Source organism: Hyla sarda, unplaced genomic scaffold, assembly GCF_029499605.1.
Source record: "Hyla sarda isolate aHylSar1 unplaced genomic scaffold, aHylSar1.hap1 scaffold_282, whole genome shotgun sequence".
Classification (NCBI taxonomy): Eukaryota; Metazoa; Chordata; class Amphibia; order Anura; family Hylidae; genus Hyla; species Hyla sarda.
The window spans coordinates 90,250-112,786 of NW_026609524.1; the positions used below are offsets into that span (position 1 = coordinate 90,250).

Consider the following 22,537-nt stretch of genomic DNA (forward strand, 5'->3'; position numbering starts at 1 on the left):
TTGTGCAATTCACTATTTTTTTTTTTTTTTATCCTACAAAGAATTTTTTCTGCCTTTGTAATACATTTAATGGTACATTAGAGGGCGCCAGTAAAAGGTGCAGCACGTCCAGCAAAAATGAAATACACGAATACAAATAAATAGGTTCTATGAGCAACAACGTATGCATATACACCCATATACAATCATACTCATAAAACTACACACATCTGCATGTACACTCATACTCATAAAACTACACACATCTGCATCTACACTCATACACAAAACCACACACATCTGCATGCACACTCATACACAAAACCACACACATCTGCATGCACACTCATACACAAAACCACACACATCTGCATGTACACTCATACACAAAACTACACACATCTGCATGTACACTCATACTCATAAAACCACACACATCTGCATGTACACTCATACTCATAAAACCACACACATCTGCATGTACACTCATACACAAAACCACACACATCTGCATGTACACTCATACACAAAACCACACACATCTGCATGTACACTCATACACAAAACTACACACATCTGCATGTACACTCATACACAAAACTACACACATCTGCATGTACACTCATACTCATAACCACATCTGCATGTACACTCATACTCATAACCACACACATCTGCATGTACACTCATACACAAAACCACACACATCTGCATGTACACTCATACACAAAACCACACACATCTGCATGTACACTAATACACAAAACTACACACATCTGCATCTACACTCATACTCATAACCACACACATCTGCATGTACACTCATACACAAAACTACACACATCTGCATGTACACTCATACTCATAACCACACACATCTGCATGTACACTCATGCACAAAACTACACACATCTGCATGTACACTCATACTCATAACCACACACATCTGCATGTACACTCATACACAAAACTACACACATCTGCATGTACATTCATACACAAAACTACACACATCTGCATGTACACTCATACACAAAACTACACACATCTGCATCTACACTCATACACAAAACTACATACATCTGCATGTACACTCATACACATAAAACTACACACATCTGCATGTACACTCATACACAAAACTACATACATCTGCATGTACACTCATACTCATAAAACTACACACATCTGCATGTACACTCATACACAAAACTACACACATCTGCATGTATACTCATACACAAAACCACACACATCTGCATGTACACTCATACTCATAAAACTACACACATCTGCATGTACACTCATACACATAAAACTACACACATCTGCATGTACACTCATGACTAGGGGATCTGCTACTTGCTCTGTGACCCCGTACCACCCTGCCACCCCATCAATAACCACATTACAACACTTATTTTGGTGGAAAAGGCCACAGAGGCCACATTTATTAAATAACCATAATAAAATAAAATAAATATATACTTTAACTTTACAATAACACAGAAACAGTCGGGTAAACATTACCCATTAACATTATAACAATTACAAATACCATAGTGCATAACAGTGTAAACAGTTTTCCATTTCCTACCCCAAAGGTAAGGGGACCTGAAGGCAACCTGAGTTATTCCCCGGGCTCCTACTTTGCCCTTGGCCGTAAATCAACGACCCAAGGACACCCCCTTCAGAGCCCCCCGTTTTTCCACCTCAACCGCTGAGGTGTCACCAGTGACTGGGGCACCGCCCCCAGCCCTACCACACCATTCTGTTCACACCTCACTCCAATTCTCCATCAAGTGCCTCCAGGTCCCCCTCCCCCACTACCTGCCACGACGGCCTTGTGTGACTCCTCACTCACGGCCGGCCACCCACAACCCGACTGCTCTCACCACCACCTCCCTAATTTCCAGAACCCACAAATCCATCCCCAAGGGGTTCAGATGGACCCCGTCAGCGTCCATAAAATCCCAGAAAGGAGTCTCCAACTCCCGGTGGCGCACTACCAGGCCCCCATTCCGCGCCATGAAACGACCCACCACCCGATTAACCTTGGCCCTCGCCTTATTCAGTCGGACGACCGAACGCGCCTCCCTCCACTTGAACCGCACCACAATGTCCGACCAGACCACCACGATCCCGGGGAAGGACGACCAGATCCGCAGCATGTCCAATTTAATATCCCTCATCAAGGCTCTGGCCGTCCGACCCCCAAGATCATTGCCGCCCAGGTGGACTACCAACACGTTGGGGGGCCTTTCCAGCGCCGCGTACGTTTGCAAGAGGGGGAGCAGTCCCGCCCACTGCAAACCCCCCCCCGACCAATCCACCGCACCTGCGCCTGTTCCCTTTCCAGACCCAACTGCCTCCCAGCCGGGCGAACATCAGCGCGCGAGGCCCCACGCCTCACGTACGAATGTCCCACGATCCAGACCAAGCACGGCTGACCCCCTGTAAGACATAAACACGAAAAACAACTCATCACTATTCCTGCCTTACTCCCCACATATATTGTCCATAAAACAAAATAAACACCCACAAAAAAGACACGCCCACCCCCTACAACATCTGCGGGCGCACATATAACCGGAACCGATCAGATTCCCACCTACCAATCCTCCGTATCGCATCAGGCCCCAAACCCCACCGGGACGCCTCCGTAGCTGCTCCTATCCGAAAGGAGTGCGAGCTGAACCCACCCGCATCCTTCCCCAGCTTTTCCAGGCAAAAACGAAAAACCCGCACAAATTGGAACCGGGACAAAAATTCCCCGTTCGCATGAACCAGCAGAGGGCCTCCCATCACCGTCCGAACACCCAAGTACTCCCGAAAACAATGCACCGGACACATGCCCCCACCACCCAACGCCGCCAATCGCACAGCAAAACCTTTCCCCAGCTGGTCCGTTTTGGACCTGCGCACTTTACACACTAGAACAGAACCTTCCAAGCAAACATCCCCAAACAACAAACCTCCCACCCGAACCTTACTAGGCGCGACCAACTCCGAAACCCGGAACGCCCCAAAAAACGCCAGCGAGAAAGCCAGCCGAAACAGCAACACCTATAAACCAGACGAACACACCGTCCCCAAGACCCCCCCTATATCCGCCAGCAGCTGGAAAGAAACGGGCCGCCGAGCATCACGCTGCACCACCCCTCTCCGAAAACCCCTGGCAGCCAAACGCACCCTAAACGATTTAGTGACATCAGACAACCCCTGACACCTAAACCAGAACCCCAGGGCCGCCATCCGGCGGCTCAACCCCGACGGGGACACTCCATCCCCAAACAATCTCCCAACGTAAAACAAAACTGCCACTTCCCAATCCCCATCATTCAAAACCCCCAACTCCGCCACCAAAAGCTCCCATTCCCGCCAACACTTACTATACCCCGCCCAGGTGCTATCACAGACCGACCGACGAATCAAGGCAAAGGCCGTTCTCAAACCACTTGCCATAACTCCTCCGGACAGGGGATCCCCTGCGACTCCGCCTCCGGTGCCAGCTCACGAAACCTGTCCCACTGAAAACGAGAGAGAGAGTCAGCAATCTCATTACAGATCCCCGAGACATGCATAGCCACAAACTGCGCATTCAACAATAAACAGCTTAACACCAAACGCCGTAACAGCCTCACCACCGGAGGCGATTTCGCCGTTTGTGCGTTCACTGCCTGCACCACTCCCAGGTTGTCACACCGGAAACAGATCTTCCGATTGTGCAACTGCTCCCCCCAAATCTCCACCGCCACCACAATCGGAAAAAGTTCCAATAGCGCCAAGTTGCGCACCAAGCCGCCCTCCCGCCATGCCATCGGCCATTCCCCCGTGCACCACTGACCCTGGAAATAAGCGCCGAAGCCACGGCTACCCGACGCGTCCGTGAACAGCTCCATGTCCCAGTTGGACACTTGCCGTTCCATGATAATCGACCGCCCGTTATACCTGTCCAAGAATTCCAGCCAAATCCCCAAATCCGCCCGCAATTCCGCGGACAACCGCACAAAGTGATTCGGCCGTCGCACACCTGCCGTAGCACCCGCTAAACGCCTACAAAAAACCCGCCCCATGGGCATAATTCAGCATGCAAAATTGAGGCGGCCTAACAACGACTGCAAGTCCCTCAACTTAATCTTCCGAGTCAGCAATGCCCCCTCAATCGCCCCCCTCAAATCCTGAAGCGTCATCCGGCAACCTACACTCAAAGGCCACCGTGTCGATGACAATGCCCAGGAATTTTAACGCTGTGGACGGCCCCTCCGTCTTGTCGGGTGCCAAAGGCACCCCGAAGCAGGCCGCCACCCTCTCCATCGTCTGCAGCAAAATCGCGCAGGTCGCCCTACCAGCCTGACCCACGAATAAAAAATCGTCGAGGTAATGCAGCACCGAAGGCACCTGAGCCTCCGATCGCACTACCCATTCTAAAAACGTGCTAAAAAACTCAAAAAACGAACAAGAAATAGAACAGCCCATAGGAAGGCAACGATCCACAAAAAACTGTCCCTCCCAACAACACCCCAACAACTCAAAACTGTCCGGATGGACCGGAAGGAGCCGAAATGCAGCCTCAATATCCGTTTTTGCCAACAGCGCACCCCTGCCGTACCGCCGCACCCACTCAACCGCCGCATCAAAAGACGTGTATGACACCGCACATAGCGCCGGGTCGATACCGTCATTTACCGACTCCTCTCAGGAAAGGAGAGGTGGTGAATGAGCCGAAACTTATTCGGCTCCTTCTTGGGAACAACCCCCAGCGGAGAAATCCTCAAGTTCGGCAGCGGCGGGGCCGCAAACGGCCCCACCATCCTACCCAGCTCCACTTCCTTAAACAACTTGGCCGACACCACGTCCGGATGACCCAATGCCGACGTCAAGTTGCGCACCACCCCCAAGTCCCTAACCGGCGAACACGGAATACGAAAACCCTCCGAAAACCCCTTCTTCAGCAACTCCGCCACCCGCCTATTTGGGTACGCCTCTAGAAAAGGAAGCATCCTTTCCACCCTCACCGGCGTGACCCCCTTTTGCCTCAACATCTCCACCCTTACCCTTCCCTTTTCGAAAGCACCGCGACAGACCATGGGCACCTCCGCAACCAGAGCACTCATGACGGAATCTGCACGTCTCCCCAAACTTGCACTGGCCCTCATTAAATTGCCAGCAACACCCTTTTGCCGCACCGGCCGGCCGACCAGACCCAGCCCCAGACCCGCCGGCCCCCTCCCGAAAGGACTGCTGTCCCCGTGGAGCACGAGGCGCCGCCATGAGTTTCATCCACAAGCTGATATCCTTGTGGTCCCACCGCAGCGAGGGGCGCACCGCCTTGCGCTGCCGGAACTGCTCGTCATATCGCAGCCAAGCGGTGCCCCCATATGTCCTATAGGCTTCCCCAACCGAATCGAGATAGCAAAAAAGGCCGGAACAATTATCCGGCGCTTTTTCGCCAATAACGCTCGCCAAGATGGCAAACGCCTGTAGCCAATTATTAAACGTCCGAGGTATCAGCCGACACCGCCGGCGTTCCTCCTCCTCCTTCTTTGACTCGTCAGGTTTCACCCTATCCAGGTTGAACTTCTCCAACGGGAGCAGCGAAAAAATTTCAACATACTCCCCTTTCCAGATCCGCTCCCGAACCTCCGCCTTCAAATGCGCACCCAGGGGCCCCTCAAAACAGACGTAGACCTCCCCTTTCGCCGAATCCGCCAGACGCACTTCATCCACAACCTTATCCCCCGCCTTCCCAGCCGCCGCACCAGGGACCGTCTGCCCACCGTCCCCATTCCCAACCGCGACCGACGCAGACCCCCCTTCGGCCACCCCTGAACCGCCGCTCGCCCAGACTGCCGCCGGTGACCCCACCCCCGAAGCAGCCCTATCTTGCAACAGATCCCGGACATCCCGCAGTAAAGAAGACAAACCCTCCCACAAACCCCCCCCAACCCCAGACCCCAAAGCAGTGTTCCACTCACCCAACCTCTCTGGGGCGGACGGCCCAGCGGTCGCCGCTCCTCCTTGACCTCGACGTGTCGCACCTCCTCCGGATCTCACCCCAGTCAGCACTTGACCCGCCGCACCGCCGCCCCGGGCGGCCGCTGGCGGCACCACCACACTGGCCACCGCAGGTTGCAGGTCATCGCTTTCATCCCCGGCGACATCCTCCGCAGCTGAGACGGTAGAGGCTCCGCCTCCATCCCTCTCGTCCCCGGATACCTCCTCGCTAGCGTGTGCAGCCCTGGGGGCGGAGCTAGCCTCCCGCTCCCCCCGTGCCTCCCGACCGGAAGCCAGACGTCGTCTGGGAGACGGATCCTGCCGGCGCCTCACCCCTTCAGGCGCCGCAGTGTGTCCCGTGGTCCGTCCGCAGGCTCTCCCGACCCCTTCAGCTTCCAGCTCCGCGCCCCGCCGGGCCGCTGGCGACACACTCCCGTCCACTTCCGACCGCCGGGCCCTCCCAGTGCACGGAGCCTCCGCACTGGGACCAGCCGTCAGTAGCTCCGCCTCTCCCCTCCTGGAGCGTCTTCTTGCAGAGCGCCCCTGCTCTGCACGTGCCGGCATCACCACTCCCCTCCCCAGCCCGAGATTCCTCCCGGCAGACTCACCGCACTCAGATGTGGGAGCAGCAGCAGGCCTCACCGGAGGGTCCCTGGCGGGGCTCTCCTGTCGGCGCCGGGAGCGTGGGATCGCGTCTGGGCTCACTCTGGATGGCGCTCTGGACCTCCTCCCGCTCGTCCGCGGAGGCGCCGCGACAGCTGCCGACGTCCCGGCCGCATCGCCGTGGAGCTACTGATCTAGCCATCCCGTGCCTCTCCTCCGGAGCTCCTCTCTCACCCGCCGGATCGCTGCTTCCAAGTCCGCCATCTGAAAACGCCGGTCCCGCAGCCTGGAGCAGCTCCAACTTCCTTCAGCGCTTCTTGAGGTAAAAGAGGGGCCCTTCCGGTTCCGGGCCTCCTTTTAACCCCTCCAACCTCTTCCTTAACTCCCCCTCCTCTATGCCCCCTCCTTCCCCTGACCTGCCTTTGACCCCTATCTTATTTTCCCGCTGCGCTGCCCCCTATCATGTGCCCCCTCCTCTCCTACTTCGCTTCTGATTCAGGGGCTTTCTTACACATAAAACTACACATATCTGCATGTACACTCATACACAAAACTTCAAACATCTGCATGTACACTCATACACAAAACTACACACATCTGCATGCACACTCATACACAAAACCACACACATCTGCATGTACACTCATACACATAACCACACACATCTGCATGTACACTCATACACATAAAACTACACACATCTGCATGTACACTCATACACATAAAACCACACATATCTGCATGTACACTCATACACAAAACTACACACATCTGCATGTACACTCATACACAAAACTACACACATCTGCATGTACACTCATACATAAAACTACACACATCTGCATGTACACTCATACATAAAACTACACACATTTGCATGTACACTCATACTCATAAAACTACACACATCTGCATGTACACTCATACACAAAACCACACATATCTGCATGTACACTCATACACAAAACTACACACATCTGCATGTACACTCATACACATAAAACTACACACATCTGCATGTACACTCATACACATAAAACTACACACATCTGCATGTACACTCATACACAAAACTACACACATCTGCATGTACACTTATACACAAAACTACACACATCTGCATGTACACTCATACACATAAAACTACACACATCTGCATGTACACTCATACACATAAAACTACACACATTTGCATGTACACTCATACATAAAACTACACACATTTGCATGTACACTCATACACAAAACTACACACATCTGCATGTACACTCATACACAAAACTACACACATCTGCATGTACACTCATACACATAAAACTACACACATCTGCATGTACACTCATACACATAAAACTACACACATTTGCATGTACACTCATACTCATAAAACTACACACATCTGCATCTACACTCATACACAAAACTACACACATCTGCATGTACATTCATACACAAAACTACACACATCTGCATGTACACTCATACACATAAAACTACACACATTTGCATGTACACTCATACTCATAAAACTACACACATCTGCATGTACACTCATACTCATAAAACCACACACATCTGCATGTACACTCATACACATAAAACTACACACATCTGCATGTACACTCATACTCATAAAACCACACACATCTGCATGTACACTCATACTCCTAAAACCACACACATCTGCATCTACACTCATACACAAAACGACACACATCTGCATGTACACTCATACTCATAAAACTACACACATCTGCATGTACACTCATACTCATAAAACCACACACATCTGCATCTACACTCATACACAAAACGACACACATCTGCATGTACACTCATACACAAAACGACACACATCTGCATGTACACTCATACACACACTGTAGCTAGTTGGGGTCCCATTGGTCGGACCTCCACCATCATCCATTCTGGGCAGAGTTGTTTTCCTCTGATGACCCTTCAGCCGCCTCCATGACTGATGATCGTTTCTCTGACAGGTCCAGGAGCTGGAGAGACAGAACAAGATCCTGAAGACTCAGCGGCGCCTCCTGAAGGAGAAGGACGAGTACAAGACCAACATTGACCAGATCACCGTGACCGCGAGCAACCACCTGAAACAGCAGATCGATGGCCTCCTGCACGACAAGGACAAACTGCAGGGGGAGCTCCACAACATGCAGGCCGTGGTGGAGGAGCTAAAGAGCCGGTACAGAGACAGGGGAGCAGAGACATATGGGGTCTATAGGGGGAGGAGATAAATAGACGATACAGAGATATATGGGGTCTATAGGGGGAGGAGCTAAAGAGCCGATACAGAGTTCTACAGGAGAGCAGAGACATATGGGGTCTATAAAGAGAGAGGAACTAAAGAGCCAGTACAGAGACCTCTAGAGGGGAGCAGAGACATATGGGGTCTATAAGTGAAGGAGATGAGGAGTCAGTACAGAGACCTCTACAGGGGAGCAGAGACATATGAGGTCTATAGGTGGAGGAGATGAGGAGTCAGTACAGAGACCTCTACAGGAGAGCAGAGACATATGTGGTCTATAGGTGAAGGAGATGAGGAGTCAGTACAGAGACCTCTACAGGAGAGCAGAGACATATGGGGTCTATAGGTGAAGGAAATGAAGAGTCAGTATAGAGACCTCTACAGGGGAGCAGAGATATATGGGGTCTATAGGTGAAGGAGATGAAGAGTCAGTACAGAGTTCTCTACAGGGGAGCAGAGACATATGGGGTCTATAGGGGAATGAGATTAAGAGTCAGTACAGAGACCTCTACAGGGGAGAATAGACATATGGGGTCTATAGGTGAAGGAGATGAAGAGTCAGTACAGAGACCTCTACAGGGGAGAATAGACATATGGGGTCTATAGGCGGAGGAAGTAAAGAGTCGATACAGAGACCTCTACAGGGGAGTAGAGATATATGGGGTCTATAGGGGGAGGAGATGAGGAGTCAGTACAGAGACCTCTACAGGGGAGTAGAGATATATGGGGTCTATAGGGGGAGGAGATGAGGAGTCAGTACAGAGACCTATACAGGGGAGCAGAGATATACGGGGTCTATAGGGGGAGGAGATGAGGAGTCAGTACAGACACCTATACAGGGGAGCAGAGATATACGGGATCTATAGGGGGAGGAGATGAGGAGTCAGTACAGAGACCTCTACAGGGGAGCAGAGACATATGGGGTCTATAGGTGGAGACGATGAAGAGCCGCACGCTCAGTGTGTTGTCATGGCCCCTCAGTGGTTGTGGCCCCTCAGTGGTTGTGGCCCCTCTAATCTTCCTGTGTTTTTTCTGCAGATACGAGGATGAAATCAACAGACGTAATCAACTAGAGAACGATTTTGTGCTGACGAAGAAGGTGACTATAGGGGGGGGGCGCTGTTACGAGATGTCACTAGAGGAGGCATGACTAGAGAAGGCGTCACTATAGGAGACATGACTAGAGGAGACGTCACTAGAGGAGGCGTCACTATAGGAGATGTCACTAGAGGAGGCATGACTAGAGAAGGCGTCACTATAGGAGACATGACTATAGGAGACATGACTAGAGGAGACGTCACTAGAGGAGGCGTCACTATAGGAGATGTCACTAGAGGAGGCATGACTAGAGGAGATGTTACTAGAGGAGACATGACTAGAAGAGACATGACTATAGGAGACATCACTAGAGGAGACATGACTAGAGGAGACATCACTAGAGGAGGTGTCACTAGAGGAGATGTTACTAGAGGAGACATGACTAGAGGAGACATGACTAGAGGAGATGTTACTAGAGGAGACATGACTAGAGGAGACATGACTGGAGGAGACATGATTAGAGGAGACATGACTGGAGGAGATGTTACTAGAGGAGACATGACTAGAGGAGACATGACTGGAGGAGACATGACTAGAGGAGACGTCACTAGAGGAGGCATGACTAGAGGAGACATGACTGGAGGAGACATGACTGGAGGAGATGTTACTAGAGGAGACATGACTAGAGGAGACATGAATGGAGGAGACATGACTAGAGGAGATGTTACTAGAGGAGACATGACTGGAGGAGACATGACTAGAGGAGATGTTACTAGAGGAGACATGACTGGAGGAGACATGACTGGAGGAGACATGACTAGAGGAGGCGTCACTAGAGGAGACATGATTAGAGGAGGCATGACTAGAGGAGACGTCACTAGAGGAGACATGACTAGAGGAGACGTCACTAGAGGAGACATGACTAGAGGAGATGTTACTAGAAGAGACATGACTAGAGGAGACATGACTGGAGGAGACATGACTAGAGGAGGCGTCACTAGAGGAGACATGACTAGAGGAGATGTTACTAGAAGAGACATGACTAGAGGAGACATGACTAGAGGAGACTTCACTGAAGGAGGCGTCACTAGAGGAGACATGACTAGAGGAGGCATGACTAGAGGAGACGTCACTAGAGGAGGCATGACTAGAGGAGACATCACTAGAGGAGACATGACTAGAGGAGATGTCATTAGAGGAGACATGACTAGAGTAGACATGACGAGAGGAGGCATGACTAGAGGAGACGTCACTAGAGGAGACATGACTAGAGGAGGCATGACTAGAGGAGACGTCACTAGAGGAGGCATGACTAGAGGAGATGTCACTAGAGGAGACGTCACTAGAGGAGGTGTCACTAGAGAAGACATGACTAGAGGAGATGTTACTAGAAGAGACATGACTGGAGGAGACATGACTGGAGGAGACATGACTGGAGGAGACATGACTAGAGGAGATGTCATTAGAGGAGACATGACTAGAGTAGACTTCACTAGAGGAGGCGTCACTAGAGGAGACATGACTAGAGGAGGCATGACTAGAGGAGACGTCACTAGAGGAGGCATGACTAGAGGAGATGTCACTAGAGGAGACGTCACTAGAGGAGGTGTCACTAGAGAAGACATGACTAGAGGAGATGTTACTAGAAGAGACATGACTAGAGGAGATATGACTGGAGGAGACATGACTGGAGGAGACATGACTGGAGGAGACATGACTAGAGGAGACATGACTGGAGGAGACATGACTGGAGGAGGCATGACTAGAGGAGACGTCACTAGAGGAGGCATGACTAGAGGAGACATGACTGGAGGAGACATGACTAGAGGAGATGTTACTAGAGGAGACATGACTGGAGGAGACATGACTAGAGGAGATGTTACTAGAGGAGACATGACTGGAGGAGACATGACTAGAGGAGACATGACTAGAGGAGGCGTCACTAGAGGAGACATGATTAGAGGAGGCATGACTAGAGGAGACGTCACTAGAGGAGACATGACTAGAGGAGACGTCACTAGAGGAGACATGACTAGAGGAGATGTTACTAGAAGAGACATGACTAGAGGAGACATGACTAGAGGAGACATCACTAAAGGAGGCGTCACTAGAGGAGACATGACTAGAGGAGGCATGACTAGAGGAGACGTCACTAGAGGAGGCATGACTAGAGGAGACGTCACTAGAGGAGACATGACTAGAGGAGATGTCATTAGAGGAGACATGACTAGAGTATACATCACTAAAGGAGACGTCACTAGAGGAGACATGACGAGAGGAGGCATGACTAGAGGAGACGTCACTAGAGGAGGCATGACTAGAGGAGACGTCACTAGAGGAGACATGACTAGAGGAGATGTCATTAGAGGAGACATGACTAGAGTAGACTTCACTAGAGGAGGCGTCACTAGAGGAGACATGACTAGAGAAGGCATGACTAGAGGAGACGTCACTAGAGGAGGCATGACTAGAGGAGATGTCACTAGAGGAGACGTCACTAGAGGAGGCGTCACTAGAGAAGACATGACTAGAGGAGATGTTACTAGAAGAGACATGACTAGAGGAGACATGACTGGAGGAGACATGACTAGAGGAGACATGACTGGAGGAGACATGACTGGAGGAGGCATGACTAGAGGAGACGTCACTAGAGGAGGCATGACTAGAGGAGATGTCACTAGAGGAGACGTCACTAGAGGAGGCGTCACTAGAGAAGACATGACTAGAGGAGATGTTACTAGAAGAGACATGACTGGAGGAGACATGACTAGAGGAGACATGACTAGAGGAGACATGACTAGAGGAGACATGACTGGAGGAGACATGACTAGAGGAGACATGACTAGAGGAGATGTCATTAGAGGAGACATGACTGGAGAAGACATGACGGGAGGAGACATGACTAGAGGAGATGTCATTAGAGGAGACATGACTAGAGTAGACATCACTAGTGGAGGCATCACTAGAGGAGGCATCACTAGAGGAGACATCACTAGAGGAGGCGTCACTAAAGGAGATGTCACTAGAGGAGGCATGACTAGAGGAGGCATGACTAGAGGAGACGTCACTAGAGGAGACTTCAACAACAACCTACAGGTGTGGGGAACCACACGACAAAATTGTGAATATACCCCAGTTAGAAAGAACTTGTAATAAGTTTAATCATGTGTAAAAATAATTTTATTGGAATATATATATTTTCAAAATACATGTGTATATATATACAATATATATATATTGTTTACATCTACCACAGTAGTGCACCCATATTCCTGTATTGTATTCTAATTGTTACACATCCACACCGTTTATCTGGTGTAGGATTCTATTGTGGCACTTGTAGTCCCTGCAGGCATCCTCCATTGTATGCATTTTTATGCTGGGGATCGCCCCTAGCAACGGACTACAAGGGCAGGATCTGCTCCCCCAGTATAAATGCACAACTGCATTCGGGGTTGAGCTCCTCCAGCCATTTGAGACCACGTTTTTTGTTGTTTGTTTATATATATATGTATGAAACCACAGAATCAATTCATAAAAAGGTAGTATAAGAATAAATATATATATATATATATATATATATATATATATATATATATATATATAAAAAAGAATAAAATGTAAGGTGGATACTGGGCGAGAAGACCTGTCTGCCAATAGAAGAAGTAGAAAGATAAAAAATAGCTTAGAGAGTCCCAGAGCTGATAGTGAGCTGCAATTCATACATAGAAATATATATACGGGGTTCGCATGTACAAGACAAGGGGAGGGGGAGGGGCGTCGTGCAGAATATGCAGAAGGAAAGTGCGTAATGCGTGTGGGGATCTGAATAGCGCACATTGGTCAGTGACAACAGAAGATATGTGAGAAGAAAATATATAAAACTTTGATAACCAAAGCAAAGACAAATGAAGCTCAGCACTCAAGTGAGTGAAAAAATGTGAAAAATATATCGTGCAAGTGAATGGGCAAGGACATAAACATGTGACCCAAAGGAAAAGGATATATATATATGTGTATACTGCCTGGGTCGCTTCTGGTGAAACGCGTTGGAGTTGTGGAGGTGGACTGGGGTGAGTCCTGTTACAGCCTATACCAAACCTTCTTTCTATGCAGATTATTCTTTGCTGCTATGCTTTGCCTGCTGTTTGTTACTGTTCATTGTTAGCACCATATTGCGTGACCCAGCCAGTATACACATATATATATATCCTTTTCCTTTGGGGCGCACGTTTATGTCCTTGCCCATTCACTTGCACGATATATTTTTCACAGTTTTTCACTCACTTGAGTGCTGAGCTTCATTTGTCTTTGCTTTGGTTATCAAAGTTTTATATATTTTCTTCTCACATATCTTCTGTTGTCACTGACCAATGTGCGCTATTCAGATCCCCACACGCATTACACACTTTCCTTCTGCATATTCTGCACGACGCCCCTCCCCCTCCCCTTGTCTTGTACATGCGAACCCCGTATATATATTTCTATGTATGAATTGCAGCTCACTATCAGCTCTGGGACTCTCTAAGCTATTCTTTATCTTTCTACTTCTTCTATTGGCAGACAGGTCTTCTCGCCCAGTATCCACCTTACATTTTATTCTTTTTTATATATGTATTTTTATTCTTATACTACCTTTTTATGAATTGATTCTGTGGTTTCATACATATATATATATATATATATATATATATATATATATATATATATATATACACATGTATTTTTAAAATATATATATTCCAATAAAATTATTTTTACACATGATTAAACTTGTTACAAGTTATTTCTAACTGGGGTATATTCACAATTTTGTCGTGTGGTTCCCCACCCCTGTAGGTTGTTGTTTCAGTCGCTCTTTCAGTGAATAATTAACCCCCCTCCCCTATCTATGAATTTTTTTATTTGAGCCCTTGAGGAAAGTTTTTTCAGTTACATAGAGGAGACTTCACTAGAGGAGGCGTCACTAGAGGAGGCGTCACTAGAGGAGGCGTCACTAGAGGAGGAATCACTAGAGGAGACGTCACTAGAGGAGGCGTCACTAGAGGAGACGTCACTAGAGAAGGCGTCACTAGAGGAGACGTCGCTAGAGAAGGCGTCACTAGAGGAGGCGTCACTAGAGGAGGCGTCACTAGAGGAGGCGTCACTAGAGGAGACGTCGCTAGAGAAGGCGTCACTAGAGGAGACGTCGCTAGAGGAGGCGTCACTAGAGGAGGCGTCACTAGAGGAAGCGTCACTAGAGGAGACGTCGCTAGAGGAGGCGTCACTAGAGGATTCGTCACTAGAGGAGGCGTCACTAGAGGAAGCGTCACTAGAGGAGGCGTCACTAGAGGAGGCATCACTAGAGGAGGCGTCACTAGATGAGGCGTCACTAGAGGAGACTTCACTAGAGAAGGCGTCACTAGAGGAGACGTCGCTAGAGGAGGCGTCACTAGAGGAGTCGTCACTAGAGGAGGCGTCACTAGAGGAGGCGTCACTAGAGGAGACGTCACTAGAGGAGGCGTCACTAGAGGAAGCATCATTAGAGGAGACATTATCCCCCATAATAAGGATTCATTCACTGGTCCAGTCCTCTACCTGCAGGGTCTCCCCTTTATAATAAAACCTTCTGTTTAACCCCTCAGGACCTGGACGACACTTATCTACATAAGGTGGACAATGAATCCAAACTGGAAAGTCTGACGGATGAGATTGAGGTTCTGAAGCAGCTGTATAAGGAGGTAAAATCCATGGCCCCCGTGTTACTGAGTATGGGGCCTGGGGAACAACTGATGCTAAACTGAGGAGCGTCTGTGGGATGCTTGGGGTCAGGTCCTCTTTGGCCAATATCAGGAGCTCCCGAGTATGGAGTCTATAATCTGATGAGATCCAGAACCCTTTGTCTATAATCTGATGAGATCCAGAACCCTTTGTCTATAATCTGATGGGACCTGGAACCCTTTGTCTATAATCTGATGTGAACCAGAACCCTTTGTCTATAATCTGATGAGATCCAGAACCCTTTGTCTATAGTCTGATGGGATCTGGAACCCTTTGTCTATAATCTGATGAGATCCAGAACCCTTTGTCTATAATCTGATGAGATCCAGAACCCTTTGTCTATAATCTGATGAGATCCAGAACCCTTTGTCTATAATCTGGTGGGATCTGGAACCCTTTGTCTATAATCTGATGTGATCCAGAACCCTTTGTCTATAATCTGATGTGATCCAGAACCCTTTGTCTATAATCTGATGAGATCCAGAACCCTTTGTCTATAATCTGATGTGAACCAGAACCCTTTGTCTATAATCTGATGAGATCCAGAACCCTTTGTCTATAGTCTGATGGGATCTGGAACCCTTTGTCTATAATCTGATGAGATCCAGAACCCTTTGTCTATAATCTGATGAGATCCAGAACCCTTTGTCTATAATCTGATGAGATCCAGAACCCTTTGTCTATAATCTGATGGGATCTGGAACCCTTTGTCTATAATCTGATGTGATCCAGAACCCTTTGCCTATAATCTGATGAGATCCAGAACCCTTTGTCTATAATCTGGTGGGATCTGGAACCCTTTGTCTATAATCTGATGTGATCCAGAACCCTTTGTCTATAATCTGATGAGATCCAGAACCCTTTGTCGATAATCTGATGGGATCTGGAACCCTTTGTCTATAATCTGATGAGATCCAGAACCCTTTGTCTATAATCTGATGTGATCCAGAACCCTTTGTCTATAATCTGATGAGATCCAGAACCCTTTGTCTATAATCTGATGGGATCTGGAACCCTTTGTCTATAATCTGATGTGATCCAGAACCCTTTGCCTATAATCTGATGAGATCCAGAACCCTTTGTCTATAATCTGGTGGGATCTGGAACCCTTTGTCTATAATCTGATGTGATCCAGAACCCTTTGTCTATAATCTGATGAGATCCAGAACCCTTTGTCGATAATCTGATGGGATCTGGAACCCTTTGTCTATAATCTGATGAGATCCAGAACCCTTTGTCTATAATCTGATGTGATCCAGAACCCTTTGTCTATAATCTGATGAGATCCAGAACCCTTTGTCTATAATCTGATGGGATCTGGAACCCTTTGTCTATAATCTGATGTGATCCAGAACCCTTTGCCTATAATCTGATGAGATCCAGAACCCTTTGTCTATAATCTGGTGGGATCTGGAACCCTTTGTCTATAATCTGATGTGATCCAGAACCCTTTGTCTATAATCTGATGAGATCCAGAACCCTTTGTCGATAATCTGATGGGATCTGGAACCCTTTGTCTATAATCTGATGTGATCCAGAACCCTTTGTCTATAGTCTGATGGGCGCCGGAACCCTTGTCTATAATCTGATGGGATCCAGAACCCTTTGTCTATAATCTGATGGGATCCGGACCCCTTTGTCTACAATGTGATGAGATCCAGAACCCTTTGTCTATAATCTGATGGGATCCGGACCCCTTTGTCTATAATCTGATGAGATCCAGAACCCTTTGTCTATAATCTGGTGGGATCTGGAACCCTTTGTCTATAATCTGATGGGATGTGGTACCCTTTGTCTATAGTCTGATGGGCGCCGGAACCCTTTATCTATAATCTGATGGGATCCGGACCCCTTTGTCTATAATATGATGGGATCCGGACCCCTTTGTCTATAATCTGATGGGATCCGGACCCCTTTGTCTATAAACTGATGGGATCTGGAACCCTTTGTCTATAATCTGATGGGATGCGGTACCCGTTGTCTATGATCTGATGGGATCCGGATCCCTTTGTCTATAATCTGATGGGATGCGGTACCCTTTGTCTATAATCTGATGGGATCCGGACCCCTTTGTCTATAGTCTGATGGGCGCCGGACCCCTTTGTCTATAATGTGATGAGATCCAGAACCCTTTGTCTATAATCTGATGGGATCCGGACCCCTTTGTCTATAATCTGATGGGATCCGGACCCCTTTGTCTATAATCTGATGGGATCCGGACCCCTTTGTCTATAATCTGATGGGATCCGGACCCCTTTGTCTATAATCTGATGGGATGCGGTACCCTTTGTCTATAATCTGATGGGATACGGACCCCTTTGTCTATAATCTGATGGGATCCGGACCCCTTGTGTTCTGTAGGAGATCCTGGAGCTGCAGTCTCAGGTGCGCGGTGAGAAGGTGACGGTGGAGATGGACAATAACCGTCAGCTGGAGATGAGGCAGATCATGGAGGAGGTGCGAGCGCAGTACCAGAGCATGGCGGACAAGAGCCGACAGGAGGCCGAGCACTGGTACAGGAGCAAGGTGCGCAACCTAACCCTCCGCGCTGGGACTTGTAGTTGTAACATTGTCCTTTTACAGCAGTTTTGCAGCACATGATGGGACTTGTAGTTTTGACACATTTGTAAAGTTGGGAAAAGTTTTGTGATTGTTCCTGGATGGATATATTTTATAATCTCCAGTGTAACAGCTGCTGATGGGGCAACAGGATGTGACCTCTCCCCCCCAATTGGTGATTTGCCCCCCCCCCCCCCGAAATGGGTGATGGGACCCCCCCAATGGGTGATGGGACCCCCTCCAATGGGTGATGTGCCCCCCCTCCAATGGGTGATGTGACCCCCCAATGGGTGATGTGACCCCCCTCCAATGGGGGATGTGACCCCTTCAATGGGTTATGTGACCCCCCCCCAATGGATGATGTGACCTCCCCCAATGGGTGATGTGACCACCCCAATGGGTGATGTGACCACCCCAATGGGTGATGTGACCCGTCCAATAGGGGATGTGACCCCCCAATGGGGGATGTTACACCCAAGTGGGTGAAGTGACGTTCTTTCCTACACATGATGGGGTGGAGCAATGAGTGGCCCCTGTAATTGATCAGCACTCCCATCCCCCATCAGATATTCTGTGGTTTCTCTTCTCAGACTTTTCTTTGTCCTCAGATTGATGATTTGGTCGCTCAGGGTAGACGGGCGAACGATGAGCTTAAGGCCCTGAAGGGCGAGGTGGTGGATCTGCACCGGGTGATACAGCGCGTCAACAATGACAACGAGGCCCTAAAGAATCAGGTACCAGGGGGACACCCTGATCTCTCCAAACTGACTCGCCCCAAGGGACACAGACAACCTTCTCTCCCCGCCCACTGACCCGCCCCTAGGGGACACAGACACCCTGCTCTCCGCCCACTGACCCACCCCCAAGGGACACAGTCACTCTGCTCTCTCCATTACCTTGAATCTGTGCACCTGGACAGCGTTTTTTCGGCTCGTCATGTGACATGGATCGGGGACCTTCCCCACATTACTTTGTATAGCGTGTACCTGGACATTGCGGTTTCGGCTCGTCATGTGACACGGATTGGTGACGTTCCTCACATTACCTCGTATCCGTGTACCTGGACAGCGCGGTTTCGGCTTGTCATGTGACATGGATCGGTGATGTTCCCCTCCGAATTACAGGTTTATCTTCCCCTCCGAATTACAGGTTTATCTTCCCCTCCGAATTACAGTTTTATCTTCCCTTCCGAATTACAGGTTTATCTTCCCTTCCGAATTACAGGTTTATCTTCCCCTCCGAATTACAGGTTTATCTTCACTTCCAAATTACAGGTTTATCCTCAATTCCAAATTATAGGTTTATCTTCCCCTCCGAATTACAGATTTATCTTCACCTCCGAATTACAGGTTTATCTTCCCCTCCGAATTGCAGGTTTATCTTCCCCTCCGAATTACAGGTTTATCTTCCCCTCCGAATTACAGGTTTATCTTCCCCTCCGAATTACAGGTTTATCTTCCCCTCCGAATTACAGATTTATCTTCCCCTCCGAATTATAGATTTATCTTCCCCTCCGAATTACAGGTTTATCTTCCCCTCCGAATTACAGGTTTATCTTCACTTCCAAATTACAGGTTTATCCTCACTTCAAAATTATAGGTTTATCTTCCCCTCCGAATTACAGATTTATCTTCACCTCCGAATTGCAGGTTTATCTTCCCCTCCGAATTGCAGGTTTATCTTCCCCTCCGAATTATAGGTTTATCTTCCCCTCCGAATTACAGGTTTATCTTCCCCTCCGAATTACAGGTTTATCTTCCCCTCCGAATTACAGGTTTATCTTCCCCTCCGAATTACAGATTTATCTTCCCCTCCGAATTATAGATTTATCTTCCCCTCTGAATTACAGGTTTATCTTCCCCTCTGAATTACAGGTTTATCTTCCCCTCCGAATTACAGGTTTATCTTCCCCTCTGAATTACAGGTTTATCTTCCCCTCCGAATTACAGGTTTATCTTCCCCTCCGAATTACAGGTTTATCTTCCCCTCCGAATTACAGGTTTATCTTCCCCTCTGAATTACAGGTTTATCTTCCCCTCTGAATTACAGGTTTATCTTCCCCTCTGAATTACAGGTTTATCTTCCCCTCTGAATTACAGGTTTATCTTCCCCTCTGAATTACAGGTTTATCTTCCCCTCCGAATTACAGGTTTATCTTCCCCTCTGAATTACAGGTTTATCTTCCCCTCTGAATTACAGGTTTATCTTCCCCTCCGAATTACAGGTTTATCTTCCCCGATCCTCTCTTTAATCTGCCGTGCAGTGCGGCCAACATATACTTTACCACACGGGCACTTCAGGAGGTGAATGACATTCGTGCTCAAACAAGAGTGAAAACCTTTGACTTGTATTTTATGGCCTTTAGTGGGTGATAAATACGATCACCTTCACTATGTTGTGTAATTTTCTTTTGTGGATTTTAGTTCTTTACAATTTCATGGTATTTACTAAGGTTTTATGACACTTTGCTTTTTTACACCTGCTCTGATCTGTCGGGTTTTCCTCAGCTCAGATCCACTACATTTTCTGAGGAAACCTTACTAAATATGTTGTTTTTTTGGGTGAAAATGTCGGAAACATGCCCTATTTCTGTGACCACACCCCTTTTTGACAACCACGCCCCTTTTTTAAGGTTTTCCCAGTAAAATGGAGAGTTGGTCTGTTTTTTTTTTTCATTTCTGGCACAATGAGACAGAATCTGTCTCACAACCTGTCAAAACATGTTGGGTTTACAATAGTAAATCAGCGCCATTGAGTACACGAGAGACATGGGTATGTTACTCTCTTATTTGTTGCCACATCGCTCCTAATTAATCTCTCACCCAATGATTTTCCTTTTCTGAAAATAAACATAGGGGGTTCCTTATCCTCTTAAGGATGCGAGGCGTAGCTGTACACCATGCGCCCGGTCTATAACGCGGGGTCACACCATGACCCCGCATCATATCCAGGGCCGTTTGAAGGAATTTGGGGGCCCCAAGCAAAATAGACATGAAGGGCCCCCCCTCCACCCCTCCCCACCTTACGCAAGCAAAGCCTAGAAAGTCTCTGAAATGCAAAACACTCTGTGCCCCTCATATATAGTAATAATGCCCCCACATATAATTATAACCCGTCCTATTCCCCCCACATAATAATAGTGCCCTCTGTCCTGTGCCCCTCCCATATAATGCCCCCTATGCTGTGCCCCTCCCATATAATGCCCCCGTCATGTTCCCCTCACATATAATGCCCCCTGTCCTGCCCCCTCAGGGGGCATTATATATGAGGGGCACAGGACATGAGGCATTATATGTGAGGGGCACATGACAGGAGGGCATTATATGGGCACATGACAGGAAGGAGAGCCCTGTCATGTGCCCCTCACATATAATGCCCCCCTGTCATGTGCTCCTCATATATATAATAACCCCTGTCCTGTGCCCCTGACTTCTAATTCCCCCGTTATGTGCCCCTCACTTATAATTTGCCATTTTCTGTGCATGCCCTCCCCCCCCATTTTAATAATTTCCCTGTACCATAGTGCCCGAGCAGCTCTCTCCAGCTGTCACCTTTCTCACATGCTGCTCCGTTCTTGCAGTGTGAGCCGCAGGGACATGATCTCTGGGCGCCGGCGTGATGGTGTGACGTCATCGCGCCGGCCTGCTGTGGATGGCGTACCCGCGGCTCACACTGCTAGAACAGAGCAGCATGTGAGAAAGGTGAGGGAATGTTGGAGCGGGACCACTGGCCGGAGGCCGAGCGGCTTTAGTCTCTGCCTCCCGTCCCGCTCCAGGCTCTCGCTCTTCTGGCCCGGCCGGTGGACAGGGCGAGCTGCTGAACCGGGATAGGGGCAGGAAGATGGCCCGGCAGAACAAGCACTGGCTCTGCTCGGGGCCCTGGGCCAGCTCGGGGCCCCAATCAATTGCTTGGTTTGCCTGTCCTGTAGCAACGGTCCTGGTCATAGTGGGTTGGTCCCAGAGGCTAATGAAAGCCGGCACCCTGGGCTAATAGTGTGCAGCACTGATCGTTGTGCCGTGCTCTATAAACCCTTTAGACGCGGCATTCTAAGTTGATCGCCGCATCTAAAGTAACAAAAATACACTCCCGGCAGCTCAGTCGGGCTGATCGGGACCATCACGGTGAAATAGCGATGTCCCGATCAGCTAGAACGCGAGCGGCGGGTCCGTTACCTACCTCCGGCACGTCCGATCGGCGATTGATTGCTCCAAGCCTGAAATCCAGGCTTGAGAAATCGACCGCCGATAACACTGATCTTTGCCGTGTTAATGCATGGCAGTGATCTGTGTAGAGTTGTAATAGCCACTGGGGGGAGCTATAACATTCCAAAAA

At 48.7% G+C, this 22,537-nt stretch overlaps 1 protein-coding gene across 2 annotated transcripts in view; it reads left to right on the forward strand.

Moving 5' to 3' along the window:
* LOC130326214 (keratin, type II cytoskeletal 8-like) overlaps positions 1 to 22,537 on the forward strand; it is a 135,420-nt gene that overhangs the window by 75,054 nt on the left and 37,829 nt on the right. For both annotated transcript variants that reach the window (XM_056553346.1, XM_056553345.1), the window contains exons 2-6: positions 8,577 to 8,785; positions 9,887 to 9,947; positions 15,511 to 15,606; positions 18,008 to 18,172; positions 18,814 to 18,939. In XM_056553346.1, the coding sequence (XP_056409321.1) occupies positions 8,577 to 8,785; positions 9,887 to 9,947; positions 15,511 to 15,606; positions 18,008 to 18,172; positions 18,814 to 18,939 (657 nt within the window). The remainder of the gene's footprint in view (positions 1 to 8,576; positions 8,786 to 9,886; positions 9,948 to 15,510; positions 15,607 to 18,007; positions 18,173 to 18,813; positions 18,940 to 22,537) is intronic.